Source organism: Symsagittifera roscoffensis, chromosome 1 (assembly GCF_963678635.1).
Source record: "Symsagittifera roscoffensis chromosome 1, txSymRosc1.1, whole genome shotgun sequence".
NCBI classification, from domain to species: Eukaryota; Metazoa; Xenacoelomorpha; order Acoela; family Convolutidae; genus Symsagittifera; species Symsagittifera roscoffensis.
The window spans coordinates 81,244,061-81,256,895 of record NC_087062.1 but is presented as its reverse complement, the minus strand read 5'-3'; the positions used below and the strand labels follow the sequence as shown (position 1 = coordinate 81,256,895).

At 37.5% G+C, this 12,835-nt stretch overlaps 1 protein-coding gene across 5 annotated transcripts in view; it reads left to right on the top strand.

The window, feature by feature from the left end:
• The window catches only part of LOC134850919 (acetylcholine receptor non-alpha chain-like), a 26,520-nt gene extending 14,020 nt beyond the window's left edge, over positions 1 to 12,500 (top strand). For all 5 annotated transcript variants that reach the window (XM_063866762.1, XM_063866745.1, XM_063866736.1 and 2 more), the window contains 3 exons: positions 3,380 to 3,962; positions 4,356 to 4,559; positions 11,583 to 12,500. In XM_063866762.1, coding sequence (XP_063722832.1) covers positions 3,380 to 3,962; positions 4,356 to 4,559; positions 11,583 to 12,466 — 1,671 coding nt within the window. In that variant the 3' untranslated portion in view covers positions 12,467 to 12,500. The remainder of the gene's footprint in view (positions 1 to 3,379; positions 3,963 to 4,355; positions 4,560 to 11,582) is intronic.
• The last annotated feature ends 335 nt before the right edge of the window (positions 12,501 to 12,835 follow it).

The following is a 12,835-nucleotide window of genomic DNA, read 5'->3' as shown; positions in this document are numbered from 1 at the left end:
GGGGTTATTACATACTCGAGTTGATCAAAAACAGCTCTCTAAGAACTTTTGTTATGCAAATCTTACAATTTTCTAACAAATTAGGCTGTAGAAATGCTACAAAACTGAGGCTTGTTCTACAAAAATTGGAAAACAAGAGCTAATTATAAACTCTCGTTTTTTACAGAGTGCAATAACGGACACTCTTTAGAGCTAGTGTTTTTGCTAAAAACTAGAATTGTTGTAAATGTATATCTAAACTTCTCGTAAAATACGTTCGCTATAGGACTTGATATCTCAAAGTTGACTTTTTTTGTATCCAAAATAATTCGAATAATTAATTATGTATAACTAGGAGATTTATGGGCAAAATTTTGAAGTTTTTTTTTCGAAATATTTTTCTCCAAATACAAACCTTATAACCACATTGTGTGAATTTTTAGCTGCATCAATTTTATTAAACATTTTTTCAATATTGATTTTTATCCCTGATTACACATTCATAGTCTTTTGCAATTTCTGGAAATTTGTTATAATTTGCGATGTTTTTGGGAAAAAGTAGCTGCCAACAACGAAATTCCATGGGTAAGGACTGGTCATAATATTTTTCGTTTTCACACTGTTGCCATTATAATCGGTTGTAATTACCTTTTTAGACCACGCAATCCTCCATTATTTTCCATGAACCTAAATCGATTACAATGCTTTCAGTGGATTATAGTTTGATTATAGTTTTTATGCTAGTTAGGAGGCACTTAAAAGCTTGCAGGTGGTGATGGTGTATGAGGGGTGGTAAATGTGGGAATGTGAGCAGGGGTAAGTGTGAGGGAGGGTTTTGGTAGGTGGAGAAAGCAATTTTGGTGGGGGTAAGTGTGTGGTTTTGGGCGGGAGAGATACTCCAAAAAATAAAACAACAAGAAACAAATCGTAACAAAAACAAGTAAAAACCAATACAACAATCTTTACAAGCCAAGTTTTGAATCTATATTGAAAAGTTTTTGGACTTTCTGCTCAAAAAGTATTTTCCAAGCTCTTCCTCAAAAAACATAATTCATTATAGTTCATTATAATTTATTAAAACTCTTAATAATCGACAATATTGATACGGATTACTTAGACTTATTTATGGATTATTTATACTTGGGGTAGTTTTTGAGTCAATTTTTGATTTTTGACTAAGCATTCGTAAGCTTATAGAGGTTTTAAAATTACTTGTTTGGTCAACTTGGGATAATTAGCGCGCAATCGATTCTGTTTTTATAACACACGTAAGCAGCGAATTTTTGCGTTCCAATCTGAATTTAGGCAAGTCATTTGGTTGTTTTATAAAAGTAAAAAAAAAACTTTTTTTTTTAAATTATTTCGTTAATTTTTTAGCCAAAGACCTTTGAAATTGGCTGTTCAATGCTTTTGTTAATCCAGTTGTTAAGAAACACCGTCTTGTTTTTCCATTATAAGCGATTATTTTAGAGTTTTATTCAGACAGGCCGTGAAAATCCATTTTAATCGGTTGTTCTCCGTGAACTTCATTGCGTGCATCTAAGAACATGAATATTGTAAGTTATTGAAAATTCTCTGAAAATCTTAAGCAGTTGTAGAAAAAAGGGATTTTTTGTGGGATGGTCAACCCGGGTTTTTTCATAATGATCAAACTATATATACTTTTTAAATTTTATCTAATTTTGGTTTACCAAGCAGGCAGCAGACAAACTGGAAACAACTCCGGTGGCAGTCGGATAATTCATATCGTTTTAAGCTGTTACGAGCAGTCTTTTTTATCGCAGATGAGCACAATAAATTGATCGCCATACAAAAAAAAAGCGTATCAAAAAATGACGCAATGGTCCAAACCTATTAAAACGTGCCCCCAAAAACGGCAAGTTTTTCTGCCGTGTTCTTAAAACATTTTCCTGCTATGCAGAACTTGCTGACAAAATAGGGTCCGCAAAGTGTTTTTGAGATTGAGAAACTTAATTCGGTAAACCAAAAAAAGTTTGGCAAGTTGTTCGAGTTCTTGTTTGGAAAAACAACTGCCACCACCATTCAATCGAAAATATTCTAGATCCCGCTTTGCTTGTATAGAATATTTTTAAAACAGTTGCTATTTCATTATCAGAAAAATTGGTGTATGAGCATACGAGCAAATGTTTTGGTTCATGGCAAAATTGCATTATTTTTTAATTGTCAAAATTTTCTGAAAGTTTCGTTGGACTTTTTTGAAGTTATGCTGGTCGAAAGAATGAATTAAACTATTTTGAGACATTGGATACCTATGAAACTTTCGTAATTACAGTTCTGCTCGTATATCAGGACAAAACCTTGAATGATTCGTTCGCGCAATAATTTGTTTCCAGCAGATTTGATAAAAAACACTTTGATAAACTGAAAATGTTGGACTGTCAATATCAATTGTTCATGCTTGAGTCGTATAAACCAATTAGGTTGCTTGGTTTCAATTCGGAATGTTTTTGCATGCGGGATAATAGTTCGTGCTCTGCTTTTAGCATAATAAATGAGATTTTTAATAAGTTATGAACAAGAATCAAAAGCGCATTCAGGAGAACGCGTACGTAGCACGTCTGCTCGTAAACCCACTTGGAATCCCACTCTGAATTTTTTCCAGATATTGGTCTGCATTTAAAAGAAAACAACCCAAGCAACTTAACTCCCAATTTTACTCAAAAGATTATGATTCTGGAGACCAGAAAAATGTTGATTTGATCAGCCTATTAACAACCAACTTGCGGTTAGACATTAGGGATTACCCTTAGAAAGGCCAATATTTCAAATATTGATCTTTTGCGGTTCGCAGAATTTCAATTTTTCTTTTTTAAAAACATTTCTCACAATAATTTTCAACAATTAGCGAATTTTTCTGAGCGAAATTGAATTTTTGAGGCCTGTAAAGACCCTATGTTGATTAAAAATTTTGCATCGCCGGCAAATTTTTGAAAAAAGTTTTTGGGCACTTTTTGGAAAATGTTGACCAAAAAATGTTGTTGTTTCTGCACGCGCTCGCCTTCAAAATTAGTATATATTAGCGCCAAAAGCGTCTGTAGAAAAGTTTTAAAGTTGGTCGGCCTAAAATGGATGTCATAAAAATAATACCGCCTCTGATTCTAACCATTTTGAAAATGACGATTCATTTCACACTCAAAAATCAACCCCACTCAAGAGAACGGCAAAAAATTGAAAAGGAAAAATTTCAAAATTTGTTTGTGACATGCTATGCTGTTGACTGTTCTCTTTTCTTAGACAATCGGTATTTTTTTGTAACTTTTGTCCTAATTTATTGTTTTCTGACAAACCTTAGAGGCCATTTTTTTGAGATCATTATCTATTAATTGGTGCTCTTTTTGGTGATTTGATTACCAATCATCTGTTGCTCAAGTTTGCTTAGGTAATTTATTTGGATTCGAAAGAGCAGAAACTAAAAGCCTTCTTCTTCGAAGTGTGGATTTGGAAGGACGAATACTTAACGTGGGACCCCGATGACTTCGGAAACATCAGTAAAATAACACTGATGCGTGAAAACTTATGGCTTCCTGACATTGTTGTGTTCAACCAAGTTGGCGAGAACTCGAATTATTACATGCGTGAAAACATTATTCCCGCGACTGTCAAAAGCACGGGCGAAATAAGACTGGACACGCCTCAAAAGTACGAGACGACTTGTTTGATTGAGATCGAGAACTTCCCATTCGACGTGCAAACGTGTGTCATAGTTGTCGGCTCGTGGAGTCAGTCGGCGGCTACAATTCTTATGAAGAATTTGTCGACAAACATGGACAGCACTTCGTATATAGACAATTCGGAGTGGGAATTAATGAGTACGAGTTGTGTGTCTAAAATACTCCAGTACGAAGGTTCCGACCAACAGTACTCGGAGATCCATTACACTATTGTGCTAAAGCGACGACTTGCCTTCTACAATCGGAACCTGATCATCCCTATGATTCTTATCAGCTTTATGGCTCAGTTAGGTGAGGAGCGGTCGTCTTACTTTTTACTAAGAAAAATTAGATAGCAATTTTTTGTTTTTGTTCCAACCACTAAGTGGAGAGGATTTTGTATTTAAGGTGTTTTTTCTTGCAAAATCATTTTTTACAACAAATTATGAATTTGAGCCGAGTGATATATAATATTGAATCCCTAAATTGATATGTTATAAAGTTTTCCAAAAACTTTTTGTCCGTCTCGCAAAAACCCCGGGCTAAATTTTTTGCTTTGTAGGATTGATTTTTGATTTTTTTTCGCAAAACTATTTGTCGTCGGAACCTTCTGTGATACTTGCCCAGCTGCCGACAAGTCTTATTTTATTTAGTAGGCCTTTTGTTTTCCCTCTGCTTCATGGCAAAGTTGTTTTTTTTGTTCAGTATTTCTTCTGCCGCCGGAGAGTGGTGAGAAAATTTCCCTGGCAATCACTGTGTTCCTGGCACTCTCCCTCAACATGCTGGTCATCTCAGAATACATCCCCGCCAACTCGCTCCAGACGCCCATAGCCAGCAAATACTGTCTCTTCTCCATGTTTCTAGTCTGTCTCTCCCTCTGGCTTTCTGTGCTTGTGCTCAACTTACAGGGTGAGTTAATTTTGAGTCCATTCCTATATTTCATATCACCCAAAGTACAATTTTTTGATTCGAGTCTTGGGGAGGGGGTAAGGGGTTGAGGTGTTTTTTTTACAGGTTGAAAGATTAAATTGCTTTTCCCGACTAGCCTCCTTCAACTTTTGCTGTTTTGGGTTTGACCAAATGTAGTGTAGGAGTTCAGTCGCCCAAAAAGTCCTTAAACTTATAAGGATGCTTTAAAATCAATGGATGCCTTAAAAACTGGTTGCTTTAAAAGATGTTACCATTTGATTGAAGAAGACGACAATTTCCCATTGGTTGAGTGTGCCCGTGATTATGCATTATAAAAGCTAGGTTAATCAGGCTCACTTTGTTGGTTCCTAAAAGTAATTTTAACCTTAATGTTCTGAAATCAGATAGAAAAATGTTTAATTTGAGGCGAGCCATCCTTATAAAATTTTTAAAGTATCATCGGATTCAGATAACTAATTTGCTTCTTTCCATCGGGTGTCATTAATCGAACATCAATAAAAGTTACATAGGGGCAAGTCCATTCAATTATGTAAAGTCTTTGGCTCTGTCTGCAGACCTACCAGCTGACTTTGTGACCTCTATCTCGTCAGGTGCACACTGAAACAAGGAGTGCACTAAGCTTGAAATATTTGAATGATACAGTTAGCTTACAACTTGAACATATTACTTTCCGTGTTTTTCACATATAAATCAAGGCGCGGCCAGCAGAAAAGAAGGTGGGAAGAAAGAACCCACTGAATATTGTGTTGTTTTGGGACGCACGAAAGCCGAAGCCGCCCGCATACTGGGAAGGTTGGATAAGCAAAAATCAAAATTGGGTAATGATTGCTAAGTATGATATTGATCCAGACGGTTTCTACTTTGATGATACTCTGGACGCGACGGCGACGGCGGTAGCGCTGTTGACAGCAGAAGTGAACGGAAAAAATCCTATTGAATCGGAGGGGAATTTCAAGTTGAACTTGTATCTTTGTATAGAAAACGAAGGCAACGAATTTTCAAGGCGCGCAAACCGGGGGTAAGTGTAAGAACCGTAAGAACTCGACAAAATTAAAAAAATATTTTAAAGCGAGAGCCGACTGTGACGCATGAACGAGGATTGTTTTATGGCAGAAAGCAACGGGAGCACGATTCCTTTGAGAAGTTCCACGCCGAACTAAGCGCATTGGCGGGACGATGCGACTTCACTGATGCCGTTGAAGTCTGAAAACATCAGAGATTTTTTAAATATGTATTTGCCAGAATCGAATTTTCAGCAAGCAATATCATGATCAAAAAATTCACCCGAAGAAGTATGTCGGACTGATTGTCATATGAGAGGAGAGAGCGTGCCTACAAGTCAAACTCGGTGAAGCCGCCAGCATCAGAGACACACATGACCATTAAGCCGGAACCCGTAAACAATATCAGGAGAAGAGCCAGATAATTCCGAAACCGGGAGCGCGGAGATAGAGGAAACACAACGCGGTCGATTACAGCAGGAAACCAGAAATGTGACAATTATGACGTCCCAAACTCTTCATTGGAACATATTGCGTATCATCTCGCGAGAAGCGTAACATGTAACGCGTGCCATAAAACAGAACACGGAAGGAAGGGGTCGAGTAGGTGTGGTCCGTGACGAGAACCAGGCAAAACCAAAGCACCCACAGTATCGGTAGCAACAGCATGCAGGAGGAGCAATTAGGGTGGGTCAACCATCATCAAGAGGTGGATGAGGAGATTTCCACAACATCAGGGTCTGATGAGTATATAGTGAAGTCTATCATGAAAAAGAATGCAGTGGGTTTGAAGATCCCAAACGCCAGAATATAAGCGAAAGTATCAAGAAAGAAGCTGAGTTTCTGATTTGACAGCGGGTGCCTGGTCACGGTATTCAACATGACTGGCCTGAAAGCTAAACTCATTAAAACCAACTTAAAGCTACAACCGAAACTAGTAGATTTTTAGATTTAAACAACAAAAGAAACCAAGTCTTAGGAGAAGCAGCCGTGACAATTGCATTGAATGGATGGGTGACACAAGCAAAAGTGTCTAAAATAGTGCGGAACCACCAGTCGATCCTGGAGCGGAACCTATTGAGTACCCTGGGACTGGAGTTGGTACAGAAGGGAAGAGGAATGGGATTCACAGGGGAAGTAAGCAGTGACGAGAACAATGAACTAGAACAAGTGCAGATGGACTAGAACAATGACAGACAAAATTTTGTTTCCTAAACTATTTTCAAGAATAGGAAAAAGCCCGAACGCAAATTTAAAGGCTGAGTGTTTCGAATCCTTAAAACCTATAAGACAAAAGGGCACAGAGATCCTATCAGCCTTCAGGAAAAAGCACAGGGAAAAAACCCGCTTAATTGCGGAAGGTTGTGTGGTTAAATCACAACAATGTTCGCTTAAGAGTTTTGTTTCACCGCTTGTATTTACAGTAAAAGAGAACGAAAATATGAAGCTGCCATAGGAATAAAGGGAGTTACAAAAACAGGTATATAAGAGTTAGTACCAAATGCCAAACTTTGATTAAATATTTGTCGGAATCAACAAAATAAATGCGGAACGAAAGGCGGGTGAAGTATACTCCACTATATTGGAATTCACATATGCGTAGGGACAAGTAGCATTACACCAGAAAACAAGCAAACAGTGCAAGTTTTCATTTATGGGGGGAAAATCGACGGGAACGTGCCGTTTTAAGAACGGTTTCCACTGACTTACAACAATGCCTGCAAGACTTGAAAAAGTTATTGACACCTTGCTAAAGGAGTTTGCACAGGCAAACGCATTCAGTAATGACATTTCAATCGTATTAAAAGGAAGAAAACACTTTGTAGTAGTAGAAAAATTACTTATGAAACTGGATGTCGACAACGCCACCCTGAAACCACGGAAATGCGAGTTTGCAAAAAACGAATACAAATGGCTGAGATTCAAGACCGGTAAAACGGAATAACGCCGTTTATTAGAAAAACACTGGCTATCGAAGATTTAAAGTTTCCCAAGCCCAGAAAACAATTGAAATTATGCATGGGATTGTTGCATAACCTTCATAAATTTTTACCAAAATTTGCAGATGTTCGCCTAAATAATGATTTTACCTGAACGCAGGTATGTTATAATGCCTTTCAGCGTTTAGTAGAAAACACCGTCGAGCTTGTGGTTGTCCTCATGACATAGGTTCAAGTCTATTCAACTATATTAAGTCTTTGGTTCTGCCTGGAGACCTGCCAGCAGACCTTGTAACCTCTACCTCGTCTGGAGCACACTGAAACATTGAGTGCAGTAAACTTGAAGGATTTGAATGATACAGTTAACTTACACCTTGCACATGTTACGTTCCGTGTTTTTCACATTTAAACCAAGGCGCGAACATCAGAAAAGAAGGTGGGAAGGAAGAACCCACTGAATGTTGTGTTGTTTTGGGACTCACGAAAGCCGAAGTATGCGGGCACTGGGAAGGGTGGATAATCAAAATTCAAAATTGGGTAATGATTGCTAAGTATGATATTGATCCAGACGGCTTCTACTTTGATGATACTCTGGACGCGACGGCGACGGCGGTAGCGCTGTTGCCAGCAGAAGTGAACGGAAAAAAATTGAACATATTACCTTCCGTGTTTTTCACATCTACATCACAAGGACCATATCGAGAGCAATATATCAATGTGCAGATGGTATCTCCGCTTAGCCTTCTGCTTCATAGATCTCCTAAACCAGAAATCGGAACTAATTTAATTCCTCATCTAGACATGTCCCCCGAGTAAAGTGAAGGTCTTCGATCGCCCCCGGCTGAAATCTTTTCAACTTGATTCAATTTAACCCACGGCACACTGAATTCTGTCTCCTGCAACGAATGGAAAAAAGGATTGTTTTGTTTATAACTTTCCCGCTATTTTAATCATACTCAATTCCCATTCAAGTTATCCAAATATTCCAAAATACACCTTGTCAAATTTTGACTTTAGTAGGGCGAACTTTTCTTTTGTTGAATTTTGTCGACTACTTTTTTCCATGTTGCATTTTTACCAGAGCAAATGGCCAAGTTACTCGGTTGGATTGAATACAAAAAAACTCCACCGAATCAACCTTCTAATTGAGAGGCTGAAATTTTAAGTCCAGATTTCACTGCTGATAAAACATAAAAGTGAACTTTAGTTTGAATATTTCCGATTGATAAAGATCAAAGAAAAAAGGGAAATTCTGTTTCTAAGCTGAACTTGTTCTGATAAAAGGACAATTCAATTTTGCTGCTTTGTCTGATAAAAACAAGTCTCAAAGATCAAAGACATACAATACAGTCAACGAATCATACAGCCATGATGAGCTTGAATGATAATGCCATTGTTTGACGGCTGAATGGTCAAATTCTTATCCATTATGGACTTGAAAACTATTGTTAGGTGCCGAAATAAGACATCAGTTTTTAGCTGACCAGTGCTTGGAAACAATTTTAAAGTCCCCAAAGGCGCCATGGTACATTTACATTAGGGAAGAACGAGCTAGAGAAATCACATTATCATGAGGCGAAGTAATTGTTCCGACGTTTAACAATAAGATATTTGCTTCAGACAAAATTTCATTTCAATCCAATTATTTTTATTTTTTTTACGCCTGCCATGAGCTCAAATTCAAAAAGATATTTTACTTATTATGTTTTTGGGGAGTTGAAAATTATGGGGTTTTGAAAATTGCCAATAGGATGAATTTTGGATACATTTGTTTTATTAATATAAATTAGAGAGTTAATCCCGCTCAGAAATTGTTTGAAAAGACTTGAAGCAAGCTTTTTGGACTAATCAATTCAATGTTAGGTAGTTACATCGCTTTGTATTTTACATATCGTGGGGGGGGGGTAAGAATTTCAAAAAATGAAGATTGATTTAAAATTTAAATGTTTTTGAATTAAATACAAGATTTTATCGAAAACTGAACTCAAAGTGGCGAACGAACATGAAATGAAGACTTTCGCCCTTATACGAGCAGTGTCGTTTTGTTTTGAGTAATTTCTTTGCAATGTAGGTTACCAAAAAAAATCAGGTTTTTAATGGCAATTTATATAATGATTGTGGCCTTCGTGCATTGCAGAACTCAACAAATTGATCAAAATAAGCGTTTTTCTGAGTAGTTTTGCTAAAAGCCAGGTGTGAATCGTTTGCTTAAAAAATATCGTTTATTTAATTTTTTCAAGGAAAAATAACAGCGGTGCTACAAATCGCTTGCATTTCTGTAATCTGAGTTAATACGACGTTTTTAAAAGTTTTTAAAATTTAATCATTTATATAATATATTAGCGGCGAAGTTATATCTAAATACAAAATATGCGCCATGGCGTTTTGGAGCACAATCTGAAGTCTTTTTAGTTTCCGCGGTTAATTCAAAATTAATTTATATTCAAATAATTCAGCTTCGATGGTATTGATGGCATTGAGAAAAAAAAGATTAGGGATGTAATTGATATTAATCGTTTCAAATTTTTCCTGACATTTTAGTCTTCCAATCTTTGATTTCATTATTTTTTATCTGGTCAAGATTCCGGTAAGAACTTTTGCGTAAAAAAGACAAAAAAAATGCTGGTAGAAAAAAAGAATCCTTGAAAGTTCCGCTGAATTTTTAATAAATTATGCTGAATCCTATTCTTAAGTTTTTTCAGAAAAATTTTTTGATCTTTAAAAATGCTTCCACATATTAGAAGCTTAGATCACCTTCATTGATTAATGAACATATGAATATATACAAAAACTTTTCTTGCTCTATGGCAGCATTAAAGAATTTTCAGGGAGGCGGCGCAGAAAAAAAACGTAATTTTTTGGTAGGAATTTTCCAACGCATTTTTGGCCCGTTTTTCCTAGATCCACCCCTATCCCAGAAAAATATTCCATATGGATTAAGAGGCAGGCGGGACAATCAGGGCTTTGCCCTGATATACGAACAGTCTTGTTACTTTAAAATGCGCGATAAATCACTCTGTACTCTACATAGCGTATGGGGTTTTATTTTCAAAAAACCTCAAAGTTACAAACTAAAAATGAGTTTTTTTTTTTAAATTTTTCTTTATCTCAATAATTTTCTGCCCTGATATAAGAACAGTCTTGCTACTTTAAAATGCGCGATAAATCACTCTGTACTCTACATAGCGTATGGGGTTTTATTTTCAAAAAACCTCAAAGTATCAAACTAAAAATGAGTTTTTTTTAAAATTTTACTTTATCTCAGTAATTTTCTAGATCGCGCAGACTTCTCCAGAGACCTTAAAAAGCAGTCGCAACATTCAATTATTGCTTTGATGCGAGCAGTTTTGTTCGAATATGAAAATTAAACTTGGGATGGAAAGTGGAAAAAAGTCCATTACTACTTTCTTTTTACAACATCCGTTCAAAATCAATTTTTGAAAATATTTTGTTTGAAATTTGTCGTGTTCGATTTTTTAAAATGCGACAAATTTTGGCCTAAGACTGGAAAAATTTATGTTGAAACCAACCAGGGGCGGATTTAGGGGGGGGGGTGCGGAAGCCCCCCCCCCCCCCCCCCCTCCTCCTCAGGGACTCGACCCAAAGGGTTCCCCCTTTGGTACTTTTTAAGAAATGCTTTTCTGGCCGACCGACCCTAAAATTATTCTACAGGCGCCTTTGGCGCCAATATATACTTACTAATTTTGAGGAGGGGGCGCAGAAAAAACGCGATTTTTTGGTCAACATTTTCCAAAAAGTGCCTAAAAACGCCTTTTTCTGACTATTTTTTCAAAATTTTGCCTGCGGCGCAGAAAATTTGGCCAAAACAGGGACTAACCCAGGCTTAGAGAGAGCTGGAAAAATCATTCCGGTCGACCTAAAAAAAATTTAAACCCCCCCCCCCCCCCTCGAGAAAATCCTAGATCCACCCCTGACACCAACAATAATTTAGCGAGTCAATTGTCAAATAAATAAAACAATAGATCGAGTCAAATTTTTTTTTTTAGATATTCTGCGGATACTTCCGACATGCTCACTTTATGATTAATTCTGTTTTTAAGGATCCGAAAGTGCCTCATATCTATATGCTAACAAACCTTCCCGGAGAGTAATGCGAATCATTCGCTTCATCGGACCCTGGCTCTTAGTCGGCGGAGGGCCAAAACAGAGAGCGCACAACTTCCATCTTCGTTACCCACGCAACGCTCGGAACAATCCTCCGAGCTCGTGTATCAACAACAAGTACTCTGACTATCAGGATATCTCGCAAGTGTTCATTCCCAAAAACGTGAACAAGAGTTTTGAGAGTCACACAGGCGAACATGTGTGTAATCACGTGATCAGAGACGATGACCCGATAATTGAATTGAATCACGTGCATTGCTCCAGAAACCGAGTTGGTTCTCGGCTTGCCAGCAGTAATTTCACGCAAAACTGCATCACTAACTGCAATAATGTTACAAACAACAACCACACACACCATCGAAACACAGTATATTACAACGTGATTGATAGTGAACATGAATCCAGCTCGATTCCCGGTCCGGTTACATGTTCGAATCCCGGACCGATCCCGGGTCCAAACTCCAAATGCGAAGCCATGCCGAAACACTCGCCAAATCACCGCCCCGCCCTGAACTGTGCTTCCAACAGCACTTGTACCTGCAATTATCAGAATAATCACCACCAACAACATCATTTGCTCCCGGAATCTGCTTCCACTTTTGAGAACATTCTAGATTCGTTTGTGACGCGCCTGGAAATGATTCACACTTCACCATTGGATAAAAGTGAAATATCTGAAAACACGAAAGAAATGTTGGAGCAATGGGGCTATTTAGCCCGCGTTGTTGACAGGTTTTTTGCAGTTGTTTACTTTGTAGTCAATGTCATCTGTTTATTGCCATTCATACCTTATTATGCAGGTTGGGATGAAAACTTTTGATGATTTCGTACCACTGAATTACTTTAGTGTAGTTTTTGTTATCACAACTTAACTTAAAATAAATTGTTTTCACGTAAGATAAGAACCCCTCCCCCTAGATAATGAACAAAGAACCCCTTACCCTCCCTATCTCTAACACACAGACACACATGATCCAAGTAAACTAACTCTCTCCCCCACCCCCCGCCCCCACCCCAAAAAATGAAAGACTATTTCCTTAATTACCAAGCAAACTTTCCCCTTCTAAATCAATTTTGAGTGGAAATTGAACCAATGTTACCAGGAAACAATAAATGACAGGTCAAAACAAAGCACAGTTAAACAAGGTACTCTGCATTGAAAAATATTGGAGGTTTCAAGCAATCTTGA